Source organism: Patagioenas fasciata (assembly GCF_037038585.1).
Source record: "Patagioenas fasciata isolate bPatFas1 chromosome 19 unlocalized genomic scaffold, bPatFas1.hap1 SUPER_19_unloc_2, whole genome shotgun sequence".
NCBI classification, from domain to species: Eukaryota; Metazoa; Chordata; class Aves; order Columbiformes; family Columbidae; genus Patagioenas; species Patagioenas fasciata.
The window spans coordinates 239,552-252,907 of record NW_027288508.1 but is presented as its reverse complement, the minus strand read 5'-3'; the positions used below and the strand labels follow the sequence as shown (position 1 = coordinate 252,907).

Here is a 13,356-nt window from a genome sequence, read left to right as displayed (position 1 = left end):
TAAATATGACAGCCTGGATGAGCCTACTTTGAGCTCGCTCTGCTGAATAACCAGCCGTATGGCCATGGTTTTACTGCTCACAGCTCAGTGGATGAGCCCAATTTATGTTTCATAGCAATCATTTAGCTTAAGCAAATGCATACTAGAAATAACGAATTATCTGGAAGTATAAGGTTGCATGATTTTTAATATACTTGCTGCTTCATGTTACTTAGGAAGCTAAAATCTTTGCTGTAAAAGAAAACTTTGTAACTAATCTTTGCTAAAATCTGGAGCTGTAAAGTTCTGCTCATATTTACCAAAAGCACCTACAAACTACACTGAAGACTTGCAAGATAAGGTCTGGTTCACACTTTGCTGGGAAGAACGGAACTGACTGGGGAAAAAAATAACAATGCAAGGCTAACGTGGAGGCATCACAGACGTCTGCAGAACGGGGCCTGTTTGGCACTTTGCTGAGAAGAAAAGGATTTATTCACACAAACAGCACCCGGAAGGCTATGGACCATAAACAGTGTCTACAGCTGAACTAAACAAAGGCACACGTGATATCAGTGAAAAGACCCAGTGAGAAGCCAGAAGACCCCAAAAGGAAATATTACTCTTATTGTTATCAAATAATTTTGAGATCAATGCTAAAATAATTTTGAGGTGCAGTGCTAAAATGGAGATATTGTCTTGAATAAGTAACTGTGATCCAACTGCATATTTGAACTTGGTACTTGGTTGTCATATCTGAGCTCAGTATTTTAGTTGGCATATATATATATATATGTATTTCGTACCAAAAGAATTTTGTTTGGGGAGATAATTACGAAATGGGAACCGGTTCCGCTGCTAAAATACCACCTTGCTCCCCCTTAGGATGCATCCTTACGCATTAGAGTAACTTTTGGGGAAATATTCTGATAAAAGAAACTTGAAACGATACTGTACTCAAATGTGGCTTAAATGTGGAATTCTGGGTTTTAGTGCTGTATTGCAATTAATGTTGTTCTGCAGAACTTTGGAAAAAATGGGATGAAGTATGGTACTCTAAGGTAATTTACTCTTATTGTTATCTAATAATTTTTAGACCAGGAAAGAATTTAAATTGTTAAACTCTGATTCCGATTGGGGGGAAAAAAAAATCCACAAAAACCCCCCACAAAACCAAAACCAAAACAAACCCGAAATGCTATGATGGATGGGAACTTGATATTGTATGAGGTTGTATTTAAAAGTTGCTGGAATGTGAACTGATTTGGATCTAGGAATCTCCGTGAGTCTGTGTGTATTGTCTGAAGGCCTCTAACGCTTTGGGGAAGGAAGGGGTGTTTATATTTTTTAGGATAGTGATTGCTGTTAACTTCTTGAATGTCAAACACATCTGTGTGACATTTTATTCACAGAAACAGCCCCTCCCACCCCCAAATTCACGCACAGTTTCCCTTCTCACTGAATTACCCAGACTGCAATCTGATTTGCTCAAATCTTGTTTGCCAAAGGGTGAAAGTTGTACTTTCTTGTACTTCCATATGGTGCCTCAGCTTGTCCTACGCTTTCTCCAGCCCCCGCCTTGGGCAAGCGCAGGAACACTACAGGAGAAACAGGACTATGATTTCTGCAAGTGACTTCTCGCTACATTTTATATCCATCTTGAAGACTGCAAAAGACCTGATTTACAGAGCAGCAACGACTGCAGGTTTCTGTCTCTCAGTGATCCAGACTCTCTTCCAGTGCAAAGAAAGGTGATCCTGTGTGCGGCACGTCAAGATAAAGCAAAGTGGGTGTCTGAAGTCACTGGCATCATAGGGAAGAAATCCCGTTTCTGCCTACTAGAGCAGGAGGGGAAGCAGGTAGGTAACTCAGGGGCAGGTGTTTGCATGGCACCTATCTACATAAGTCTTCATATATACATATATATATCCATATATTCCTTAGCTGCTTAGAGTCACCTAAGAAGAGGCAAGCCATTCTTGTTGACCGTTGGCCAACCTCACGCGTGGTGCCATGAGAAAGGCACAGCTGTTTAGAGTGTAAATGGCAGTAGGAATTACTCCTATGGAGGCAAAGTCAGGATGCCCAAAAATCAGGGCTTTTCAGGAAAAAATATCCCACAGAGGTCTGACAAATGGGCCCGATCTCTCGTAGCGCGGTTAAGCCTGCCTGGGCTCTGCCAGCATCGCTGACACCCGCTGCGTGGAGTCCCCACAGAGCACGGGCAGGGTGAGGGTGCCCAACAGCCAGCAGTTTCGAACTTCCTTCCCTCCTGCCACACAGCCGCTCTCAGGCCCCTGTGACACGCTTTATGCCAACCCAGGGGTCCGCAGAGGAGCTTTCGGAGGTGTCCCCATCCCACCTCGGCTCCAGCCTGCCTTTCCTGCCAGGGGCTGTGGAACAAAAGGGTCGGGAGCCCCAGCAGAGCTTTGGCAGAGTCCAGCTGCCCGCCATGGCTTTCCTCTCCCCAGGCACGGCTCCTGCCTGGGGTGCCATTGTCCCTGTGGCACACGGTGGTTCCTGCACAGCTCTGGGCGCCCCGCAGTGCCCTGGCTGGGCGAGCCCCCGGATGCTTTCCCCTGCAGCTCGGCTCCCCAGGGTGCCCAGGCTCTTCCTCCTCCTCCTCTTCCTCCTCCTCCTCCCGCTCCTGTCCGGGATGTGCAGCTGCGGCAGGCTCCGTGCCAGGGACGCGGGGTGCAGGGGCACAAAGAGCAGGGCCGCAGCCGAGCCGGTACAGCAGAGCCTTGGGGAGGGCTGCCCTTGGAGCAGGGCTGAGGCTGAGGCTCCAGCCCTCTTCCCTGCAGTGGCCTTTCCCTGCGCCACTGCCCAGCGCAGCTTCCACAGCCGCCAAGGAAACACCCACAGTGTCAGACCCAGCGGTTTGCAGGTGGGGCTTTACTGAACAGAAGGGAGAGCTGGTGTCAGCAGCCTGGCTGGCCGGCACTGGCGCTCGTCACGCCGGAGGAGGCTCTTGCTGGACGTGTCTCTCGCGAGCCTCAGCGCCTGAGACGGTCTCCTGGCACTGGCCGACGTGGAGTAGATCTCGTACCGCTTCTGGGGGACGCTGTTGTCCTCAGGGACGCTGGGGGGCTCTTCTCCGGCCTCTTCCCAGCCCTCCATGTTCATCTCCAGCAGGTCACAGCTGGACTCGTCTGACTCCACGCTGCTCGAGGAGCTGTCTGAGGAGCACTCGGGGGAGCTGGATTCCTGCACAGGAGGAGACTCTCATACAACAGCCCTGCACCCGGAGGGTGCTGCTTCCCAGCACGCAGACCCCAGAACACTTCTGAATGGACCACACGGGACGGGGAGAGCCGGGAGAAGGAGCTCAGCAGGCCCTGGGGTGACCTCTGAGTGTCACCAGGGTTTCACTGCAACTCTGTGTCCCCCTTCTTGCTCAGGAAGGGCAGCATCACCCGCCCGGTTCTGCTGCAGCAAGGCTGCTATGACGGCTTGGGTACCAGGGTACTTTGCAGTCTCAGCCGCCCCACGGGAGAAAGTGCTCTTTTTCTGCAGGAATCCCAAGTACCTGGCTCCTCTGCATCTCCTTTGGCTTTTCTCCATTTCCTTCCACATTGGGCATCTCCTCTTCTGCCTCGGCCTCTGCCAGCTCTGTTTCCTTCTCTTCCTGTTCTTCCAGGTATTTCTGGATATACGGTGGAAGCTGCTCCTCCTTCTTCTCCCATTTATTCTGGGGGACAAACAAAATGCAATAGCAGGCAGCATTAGCCTTCCCTGCCACGGCTGAGCTGTTTTCCTTCCTTCCTTCCTTCCTTCCTTCCTTCCTTCCTTCCTTCCTTCCTTCCTTCCTTCCTTCCTGCCTGCCTGCCTGCCTCCCTCCCTCCCTCCCTCCCTCCCTCCTTCCTTCCCTCCCTCCCCCCCTCCCTTCTCTTCTGCCTTGCTGTCCACGCTGGTTTGCTCCCAGGTTCCCGCAGGCTCCACCGAGGAGCCCGTCTGGAATGACCAGGGAGATAAGCCACCACCGGGCTACAAACCAGCCGGCAGCTGGCGAGCCCAGACAAGCCCTGCAGTCACCTGGCCGACAGAAACGGCCTCAAGTGAGGGCTCTGGGGGTGTTTCCAGGCTACTGGAAGTGACAAGTGTATTCTCAACTGACAGTGACCCGCCTCCCTTCAAGCAAACACCAAAGCAACTGGTCAGTGGTCCCGTGAACACCCAGTGAAGAATCTTGTGAGCACTGGCACGTGTGGAGCAACGCTGCTCTACAGTCCAGTACGATGTGCTCCTGCAGCATCCGGTGTCGGGTACCTTTTCTCTCCTCTCAATGGCTCTGGCTATGAAGTCCACTTCTCTGGGTGCAACCAGAGGCGGTAGCTTTCCTTTCTCCTCCTTTTCCTTCAAGCAGCTCCTCTGGATGACCGGTAGCTGCCTGCAAAGACACAACAGGGCGTGTTGGCAGGAGCGCAGGAGGAGCTGGTTCTGCATCCTGTGCTTCCAGGTGGCGCACCTGCTTCTGCAGCAGAACGTGCTCTGCTCACATCCTTGTGATCAAGTCCCCAGGCACAGAGAAGACCCCAAGCTGTCAGCCTCGGATGGGCCCAACAGCCCCCCCTGCAACCCAGGATGCCCAGGTCTCGGCCCTCTCTTGCTGGAGCAACCAGAGGAACAGGGTCCTGTGCCCAGAGATAGCGCTATGCCCTGTACGGGCAGGTTGGGCGCTGGGGACACAGTGTCAAAGGGAGGAGGACACGACCCCACGAGAAGGGCCATCCTGCCACTGGGCTCTCCGTAAGACAGGCGTCAGCGTAGAAGAGGCTCCTGGTTGCTCAGGGCAATCCTCTGCAGTAACTAACTGCAGAACTCTGTTCTCAGCAAACAGAAAGGCCAGGCTCATTTCAACCTGAAGGGAAAGCCAAAATGACCTTCTGCTCCTGGAATCAACCTTTGCACTTGGTTACTCAAGAGATCTGCACATCGGAAGGGAAGAAAGAAATAGTGGTGCCAGCAGAGTCTGCCAAGAAGCTACAAGACACTGCCATGACCAAGAAACCATGAGTTAGTGGGACATGGGAAAAGCGCACTTGGGGTGTTTCCAGGAGAAACGTCTCGCTCCCACAGAGGCCGGAGCAGGGGGTCACGCTCACCCATTTATGCGAGTGTCTCACCTGGCGCGAGGCTCACTCCCCTCAGCTTTCTGACCCTGCTCCGGCTTCACAGTCAGGGCAGGTAACCGATTTGGAGGAAGCCTTGCTCGACGGAGGAGGCGCTTCTCGGCAGCATCCTCTAGAAACGGGAAAGGAGACGGTTCTTCAGAACAGCATCTCGGTGTTGTTCTGGGAACCGGGTGCCACTTGTGTGCCAGTTCCAAGGAGAGTGACGTGCGGGTCTGCTCAGGGCTGTGGTAACACTGGGGAAGGTGGTCCTTTTCATCCCTTTGGGGGAAAGCCATGTTTCCTGGGAGGTCTTAGGCCTTTTCTGACACTGTTTTAACATCCAACGCCCCATGCCTACAGTGCACCGTTATTCCCTGGGGAAGACTGTTTGCATGGCTTTCTCTCATCGGTGTGCTGAAACGGGGGGTTCCATGGGAGATACTCGTGCTGTCCAGGAGCCATTCTAGGGAGGGGAATCATTTATCTCAAGGGAATCCGGCTCTGGGGTTTCTGCATTGGTCCCGTGCACACAGATTTGCTGCTGGGGCAGGTTCACACCACAGGCCATCACCTTTTCCCTTCACACATCCTTTCAGGTCTATCAGCGCTGGCATTTTCGGCACGGTCTCAAGTTGGTACCTGGAAGAGCAAGAAGGTACCAGGCTGAAGAAAGGACACCACATTGTTTCCCAAGGCAGCCCAACCCGGAGGGCTGCAGTAGAAACTCCAGTGCCGGGAGGGCTAGGTGAGACCCCGTCAGCCTGTGCCCGCTTTTTTCCATCCTTCCCGTGAGAATGGTCGTCCTCCCACAAAACCCCCTTGCTGCTTCTGGGGAAATGATCCTGCTCACAGTGCACATGGAGAGCAGAATATTATCTAGTGCTCTGATTTTCTAACACCCTTTCGAATTCTGATCTTGCCCTCCAAGTTCCTTGTAGAGCCTTGCAGATTAACGTTTCCGGACCTAAGAGCAGTCTCTCCCACAGAGGAAAGAAAAGGAGCAGGAGAAACGTAGTGGGAAATGTTGCCTAAATGCGTCTCTAGCTCCACAGTAGGACAGATGCATAAGCCGTGCCACTGTCCCACGTTCCTCCAAGTGAAGTCAAACATACCATGGCAGGACGATAACACGTCCAGAGGAGGTCTGGGAAGCAGCGGTGTCATGGCGTGAGATGACTGAGTCCCTCATCTCCGGCATCTGCAACGAGGACAGAGACGGATGACGGGAGGAGCGGACACTGGGAAGGGCCGGCTGCTCGCTCCGCCTCAGCCCAGCGCCAGCAAAGAGCCAGAGCCGCCCAAGGGCTCTGGGCTCAGCAAGCCTTGCTCTGCCTGTGCCTCTGCTCCCGGCCCCCAGAGTGGGGCACGCAGCGCTCCGCGCCATCAACGCCGGCCTTTTCTCGCAAAGTGCAGCTCCTCTGGGGGTGGCTCTTGCAAAGCCAGGCCATTGCACGCCAGGGAGGTGCTCTGCAGAGAGCCTGCTGTGCTCTAGAGCTCCAGGAGCCCAGGTGACTGAACAAGGCATGGTCGGCCAGGGGAAAGCAGCCCCCAGAAAGCATTTCAGAAGCAGCAGGAGTGGGGCTGGGAAAGTGAAAATCCTACCTCGAGAAGAGCTTGCAGCATCTTGCCAGTGCCATTCAGCCTTTCCAAAAAGTGTAAGTAAAATCTCTTTTTTATCTCTTTTCCCTCGGCAATCAGCATGCCCACGTCCCTCCAGATGATGGCAACGTTCTTCCTGTTCTCTAGGCAGGCATGGAAAAGGTGCGTGGTCCTTTCCATGTAGAGCTGCACGGTGCCCTCAGAGACAGCGTTCTCTGAGGCTATCTCAGCATACGGCAGTTGTTCGAAATCTTGATGGCCTGAAAGACAAGAGAAGAGGAACACATGAGCTTGCAGACCTGCTGGGCAGGCTACAATCAAAGGTCTGCAGCCTCCAGGCCCTCGGGCAACACTTTGGTACTGGGCTGTCTGGCTGGGCCAGCGCCTCTGAGGAGACGCTCGGCTTGTCCTTTCCTCTTAAAGTGGACAGTGAGGTGCGGAGCAGACAGCTGTGGTTTCTCTGATACAGAAAGGGAAACAAAGAGTCTTAGGCACTTGGTGGGAAGAAGAGTGACTGCGGGACAAAGTGGGGAGATAGGCACCAGGTCCCAGGGCAAGCTGGAGGGTGCCAGCCCACACTCGGTGCTGTCTTTGTCTTTAGAGAGAAACGCACCCCAAACACAGCCCCAAGCTCTGGGTGCTCCCCAGGGTCCCACAACAGCTGCCCCAAAGGCAGTAGTGACTAGAAGGCGCAGGTGTCGCCGTCACTGGCTTTTGGAAGGAACCATCTTACCCCCCTGGGTTTCCCCTGCTTTTCCCCTGTGCAAGGAGGCTGAGGGAGCTGGGAAGAGCCCCGGCATTTGCCTGGAGGAGGTCTAGTGCAGCGGAAAGGGGGAGCAAGATTGAAGCATCACGGAACCAGAAGACACCACACCAAGGAAGCTGTGAGGGAACCTGTTGTTGAAGCAGGACAAAGAGAGTGCGCTCTTAGCTGTATTGTCCGCTGGTGATTCTTTAAAACAAACAGCTAGGCAGGGTCCTTTCACAGCCGGCTGGTTTTGTCGAGTGAAGCTCTTGGCAGGACCGCGGTGGGTGGTTGGTACTCCCCTCAGTCACCTCTGGGGAGCAGAGCACCCCTCCCCACCCTGCTCAAGGGCCAGCGCCGCTTTCACGCTGCTTACCAGGGAAGTCTTTGCAACCATAGCGGAGCTCATGGTCCTGCACAACAGCCTTTTCAGGTCGAAACACGGGTCTCTCCACGATCACCAGATCCTGCTCGCTGAGGGCTACTCGCTTTCTGACAACCGCAAAAGTCCCGATTCCGGGAATGCGGACAGCCTGGAACAGAGGAGATGGCGGATGGGAAGAAGTCTTGGAGGGGCAGACGGGTGACTTGTCAGAGGAGGCTGATGGCGTTTAGTGCCCTGCCCTGGCCTGAGGCACAAAGGAGCAAGATGGGCTCCTTGGGAGAACACAAACAGGGGCTGCGCTTTTCCCTCTCACCCCCCTTCAGCTACGAAGAACCAAATAGGTGAGGGAAAGCTGACAAACACCCTCTGGCTCAATCAGATAGAAGGCAGGGGGTTCCCACGCTTGGAATAAATCCAGATGTGTCCCAGGCTTCCAGGTTTTCACATGCAACTCTGACGGGGGGACCTTCTTGTACATCTGAATGGACAGAGAAGGTGTCCATGTCACTGTGTGCATTGCAGTGTCGTGCTGGGGCGTTGCTCCCGCTTTCAACGCAGGGGAAGAACAGCTGCACCCCATGGCAAAGGGCTGTCAGGACTTGATCAGCGTTCATCAGGGTGTGAGGGGAGAAGGAGGTAAGGCCCACCTGGTGGAGAGCCAGCTGCAGGCTGAGGTGATACGATGTGCTGGCCCAAATCTTAGCGAACTCTGGAAAAACAAGGGAAAGACCTGTCATGCTCTGAGGCAGCAAGCTCAAGACCATTCGGCCCACTCCTGTCCAAGGAGCGATGCATCTTTCACTCAGGCATTTCAGGTGGTCTCTCTCCAGCCCGGCAAGAACCAAAGGACACCTCATGCTGCCTCCAAGGGGCTCCTTTCCTTGCAGGTGCAGCTCTCCAGGGTGTGACCCACTCCCACGGGAAGCCGGCAGTGCTTTGCCATGCCCGCGGGGGCACGGGGCTGTGCTCCACGCGGCTCTCGGAGGCTCAGGGCAGGCCCTGGTGTCTCCCCAGCAGGGGCCAGTTTTGCCGGGTCACATCTCTGAACACACAGAGCCCACGTGGCCCACGAGCACCTTCAGCTCTTCCATTCAGACATGAGCTCAGCGTGGGCAATGCCCAGCGCCAGGCAAGGGCAGCCCTTTGGGGTCAGGGGTTTCTGCCTGGGCTGCCCCAGGAAGGCAGGGGCCACGTCAGGAAGGGAACCAGGAGCCCTGGCTGCCACATCAGCCCCTCAGCCCTTTGGGATGGTCAAGCAGGTCCCTCCTTGCAGTCACCACTCCTGAGCAACCACCCCCCACAGTCCTTGGGTTTCCATCCTGATTTCAGAGATGTCCTTGACCCAGACACACATGTGAAATTGGGCCTGAAGGCCTTACCATAACGCTCGAGCTTCTCAATAGTTGGGCTCAGGTGAGGCTGCAAGAAGAGCTGTCTTGCCATCTTAGTTCCACTGCTGCTTCAAGTCAACAACAGCAGCAAGTGGCTGGACAATGGCTTTACTGCTTCTCCTTGTCCTCCTCCTTCTCCTCCTCCTCCTTCTCCTCCTCCTCCTTCTTTTTCTCTTCTCCTCCTCCTCCTCCTTCTCCTTCTCCTCCTCCTCCTCCTTCTCCTTCTCCTTCTCCTCCTCCTCCTCCTTCTCCTTCTCCACCTTTCACACTCCTTGGTGCTGTCGTGCTCCCTCTCTCCGCCTTCTCCTCCTCACTGCAGAGCAGCTACTCCAGAGCAGAGCGGTGGCGAGAGCAGCTCTCAGCACTTGGAGTCGACTCGGCCTCACCGGGGTGAGTGGGGCAGATGCTGGTCACGACAGGGAAAGGGGGACTGTCACCACTGTGACGTCTGGCTGTCCCACTGTGACCTCGGACCGTGTCACAGAGGGGCTGCACACACCTGCCCCCCAGGCCCTGCCAGGGGCTCTGCAGTGGGCAGGGGTTTCTGGGAGCTGCCCCCACCCCACTGTCTCCCGAGCGGGAGGGGTTTCCCCAGGCCGCCCCTGCCATGTCCCCACATGGGGACACCGGGCTGCAAGCGCCGATGGGCTTTCTTCTACCCTTCCCCGCTTCTTCCTGCCTCTCTCACCCAACGTGTCTGCAGCGGGGAGCGCGGCTGCCCTGCCACAGTAGGGGCGTGCAGAGAAGACGTGAAGCTTCTAGACCGCCCACAGTCAGATCTGACACGGATATAAACGGGGTCCCGTTGAATGGCCGTTTGTGGTCTTCTCGGAGCTGCGGGTCTGTCTGCCTGAAGCCTCCCCTTAGGCAGGATCGCCACCTAAAGTAGCCTCCCGGGATTGGGTCAGCCTCGTCGCCTCGCTGGGGTGAGCGATAACTTACTAGGTAGAACTGAGCTATTTCCTCACCAGATCAGCGAGTGTATTAAATAATTCCTCGCCGCTTGGGCGGGTGTTTTCCTCATTATAAACCCGTGGATTTTCTTGAATAATTCCTTGCCAGATTCAGGCAAGCGTATATCCGTAATATAATTTCTCACTAAACACGTGGGTGTATTTTTCCTGGGGTTAGAGACTGTAATAGACTTAACGATATATTTGTTAATCAAACTGGCCTAAATGGATATGTTATCAGTGGCTGTGAAACCTGAGCATATAATATTAGTACATGCTGCCATTAAACAATGCAACCTGTATGTAGTCTTTGTAGAAAAAAACCTGTTCCACAGATATGTCTAAAAGCCTAATTTAGCATACCCTGCAGAACATTCGGGAAGAGGGTGACAGAGAGAAGGGCTCAGGGTCATTAGGAGACGGGAGTGCCGAGGCGCCAGTGAGCCGCTGGGTGCCCGCGGCCAGTGTGGGGGATGTTTGGAGGCTTCAGGGGCACCCCACAACCGGTGTGGGGGTGCAGAGAAGCTTCTAGAATGCCTAGAGTCAGGTCTGATCAGCCTATAAAAAACGGGACTCTCGTCGAGACTCCGCCCATTGTCGCGGGTCTCTCGGAGCACGGGCGAGATGCTGCCGCCGAGAGCCCTCCTCCCCGGGATGGAGACTCCGCTTGCCTTGCCGCCACGGGTGTGAGTAAAACGGCTCGCAGGATTGCGAGTATATTTATACTTTCCGTGCACATTTGCACCTGTAACTTCCCGTGCTTAATATAAGCATGTATAAAATTATTTGCTCGCATAATCGCGAGTGTATTTATACTTTCCGTGCACATATGCACGAGTAACCTTCTGTGCACATTTGCACACGTATAAAATTATTTCCTCGCATAATCGCGAGTGTATTTTCCTCCCGTGCTTCCATATAAGCACGTGTAGTATTCCGTGCACATTTGCACGTGTAAGTAAATTAACCCTCGCAGGATTGCGAGTGTATTATAAATTTACCCTCGCGGAATCGCGAGCGTACACTTTCCGTACTCACTACGAGTACCTATATCCCTTTAAGAATAATCCCGCACCGTGTTCAGGCAAGCGTGTACTCCTCTGGGCCTCAGGGGCGGTTCCGGCATTGTTTTGGGTGAAGCCACGTGCATGCACACTGTGGACCTCCTGTTGTACTAGTTGCTGCCCCTTCATAATTTTCCTCAACTGATACCCGAACCTATATTTAAGTCACTTTTGGAGGGCTAAAACCCTGTTTCTCACCGGTTTAATAAAAGTTGTTTTGGACCCTCTTGTCCCTTAAACTAATCTCGGGGTGCATTCCGTGACACGCTGGCTGTCTTCTTGCTTTGGATCAGCAGCTGCCCCTCCCTCTTGATGTCTTCCCGGGTGGGGACGTGCTCGTCATCTTCGTCATCAGATTTAGAGGATTCTGGAGGAGGGAACAGAGAGAAACGGGCCGGGGAGGGTCTGCAGGGCCACTTCTGCTGTGCCCATGTCACCAGGGAGAGCCAGCACGCTTTGGAGGGCTGGTGACATCACAGGGAGCTTTCCTGCCAAGCCCTGGCTCTTCCTGCCCAGCATCCCAGGCTGACCTGCAGGGCCTGGCAGTGCCGCTGCTGTGGCCCATCCCCAGCTGCTGGGGCTTCCCAGAAAGGTCTGGAGCCACGCGGTGCTGGACGCAGCTCCAGCTTCATTCAAAACAGGTGGCAAGCTCAGAAACTCAGTGGCTCCTCCAAGAGCATCCAATAGGAAGAGGCCACAGACAGACCCCAGCACTGGTTGTTCTTCACAACCAGGTGATTTCGAAGACAAGGCTCTCCCTCCTTGCCCCACAGCATCTTTTCTTGTTCCTTCTGTGGTTCGATGCTCACCACCCCGCCAGCTGCCTTCATGCTCCCACATCCCCACCTAAAAGCACCACCCATGCTCAAAGCCTTGGAGACAGCCCCAAGGTCTGGAGAGAACTCATGGGCTGGGCTCTGCTGGGACAGGGAGAGACAGGCGAGGATGGTCACAAATCCCAACAGGCAGGGGCAGGGACAGTCGCCGTGGGACACGTCCCCGCTAAGCTCTCCTACCGTCATCGCTGCTGTCTCTCTCCTCAAAGGAAACCACCACGTTCTGAGGATCACTCGACATTTTTTTCTCCAGAAAATCCCTGGCCTTCACAAAAATCTGTGAAAGACACCCTGGGTTAATTGCTGAAGGGGAGGTGGGTGTTACAACCCAAGAGGTGCCCTTGATGTCCCCCTGGGGGACACTTGGGACGGGCCATCAGGAGGAGCCTGCTGCGGGTCCCCGAAGACCCCAGCAGGGATGGACATCCCACGTATCTCGTTGCTCTTATCCAGGATCTTGCACTCAGGGGGCAGGTGGGCCGCCCGCTGTGCCAGGTACTGCAGCTTCTGGCCCAGGTACTGGAGCTTCTCCTCCACCCCCCGGGACAGGAGAGAGTCATCCTGGAGACGGAGAGAACCACCTTGGTGGGCAAAATGAGCCACCTGGGGTGACGGTGGCTGCGCCAAGTGTCACCGCGCTGCGTCACTGCGCCACCCAGCGCTGGGTGAATACCTGGCCAGGCACGGTGATGCCGTGCAGATGGAAGAGGAGGCGGTCGATTCTGTTTTCAAATTCAAGGAGAAGCTCCTCGTTCTTCAGCAGCTGGGCTCGCGACCGGTCTCGCCAGGCCTCTTCGGACTGCAGTTTTGCCCTCAGCTCCTCCTCCAGCATCCTGCAGCCAAGCACAGTCACATCCATACAACTGCACAGGGGTGCAGAGACACCACAAATCCGTTGCAAAAGCTGCCCAAGTTGCAACCCACCACACCCCCTGCCCTGAGTAGGGACATTGTCACCAGCTCAGGTTGCTCAGAGCCCCGTCCAGCCTGGCCTGGGATGTCTCCAGGGACGGGGCATCCACCACCTCTCTGGCCAACCTGGGCCAGGCTCTCACCACCCTAAGCGTAACAAGCGATAAGACAAACAGAAATGGCCTCAAGTTGCGCCGGGGGAAGTTGAGGTTGGATCTGGGGAACAATTTCTTCCCCAAACGGCTGTCAGGCATTGGAACAGGCTGCCCAGGGCAGTGGTGGGGTCACCATCCCTGGAGGGTTGGACAGACGGAGATGAGGTTCTCAGGGACGTGGGTTAGTGCCAGGGCTGGGTTAACGGTTGGACTCAATGATCTT

General features: G+C 54.8%; 1 protein-coding gene across 1 annotated transcript; it reads right to left on the bottom strand.

The window, feature by feature from the left end:
• Nucleotides 1-2,848: 2,848 nt before the first annotated feature.
• On the bottom strand, nt 2,849-9,361 carry LOC139826668 (uncharacterized). The gene is made up of 10 exons (XM_071803034.1): nt 9,202-9,361; nt 8,470-8,531; nt 7,814-7,970; nt 6,696-6,952; nt 6,206-6,291; nt 5,665-5,732; nt 5,106-5,223; nt 4,249-4,369; nt 3,509-3,670; nt 2,849-3,186 (listed from the first exon to the last, which is right to left on the bottom strand). The coding sequence occupies exons 1-10, from the start codon at nt 9,263-9,265 to the stop codon at nt 2,875-2,877; spliced, it is 1,407 nt and encodes a 468-aa protein (XP_071659135.1). The 5' UTR covers nt 9,266-9,361; the 3' UTR covers nt 2,849-2,874.
• Between the last annotated feature and the right edge of the window lie 3,995 nt (nt 9,362-13,356).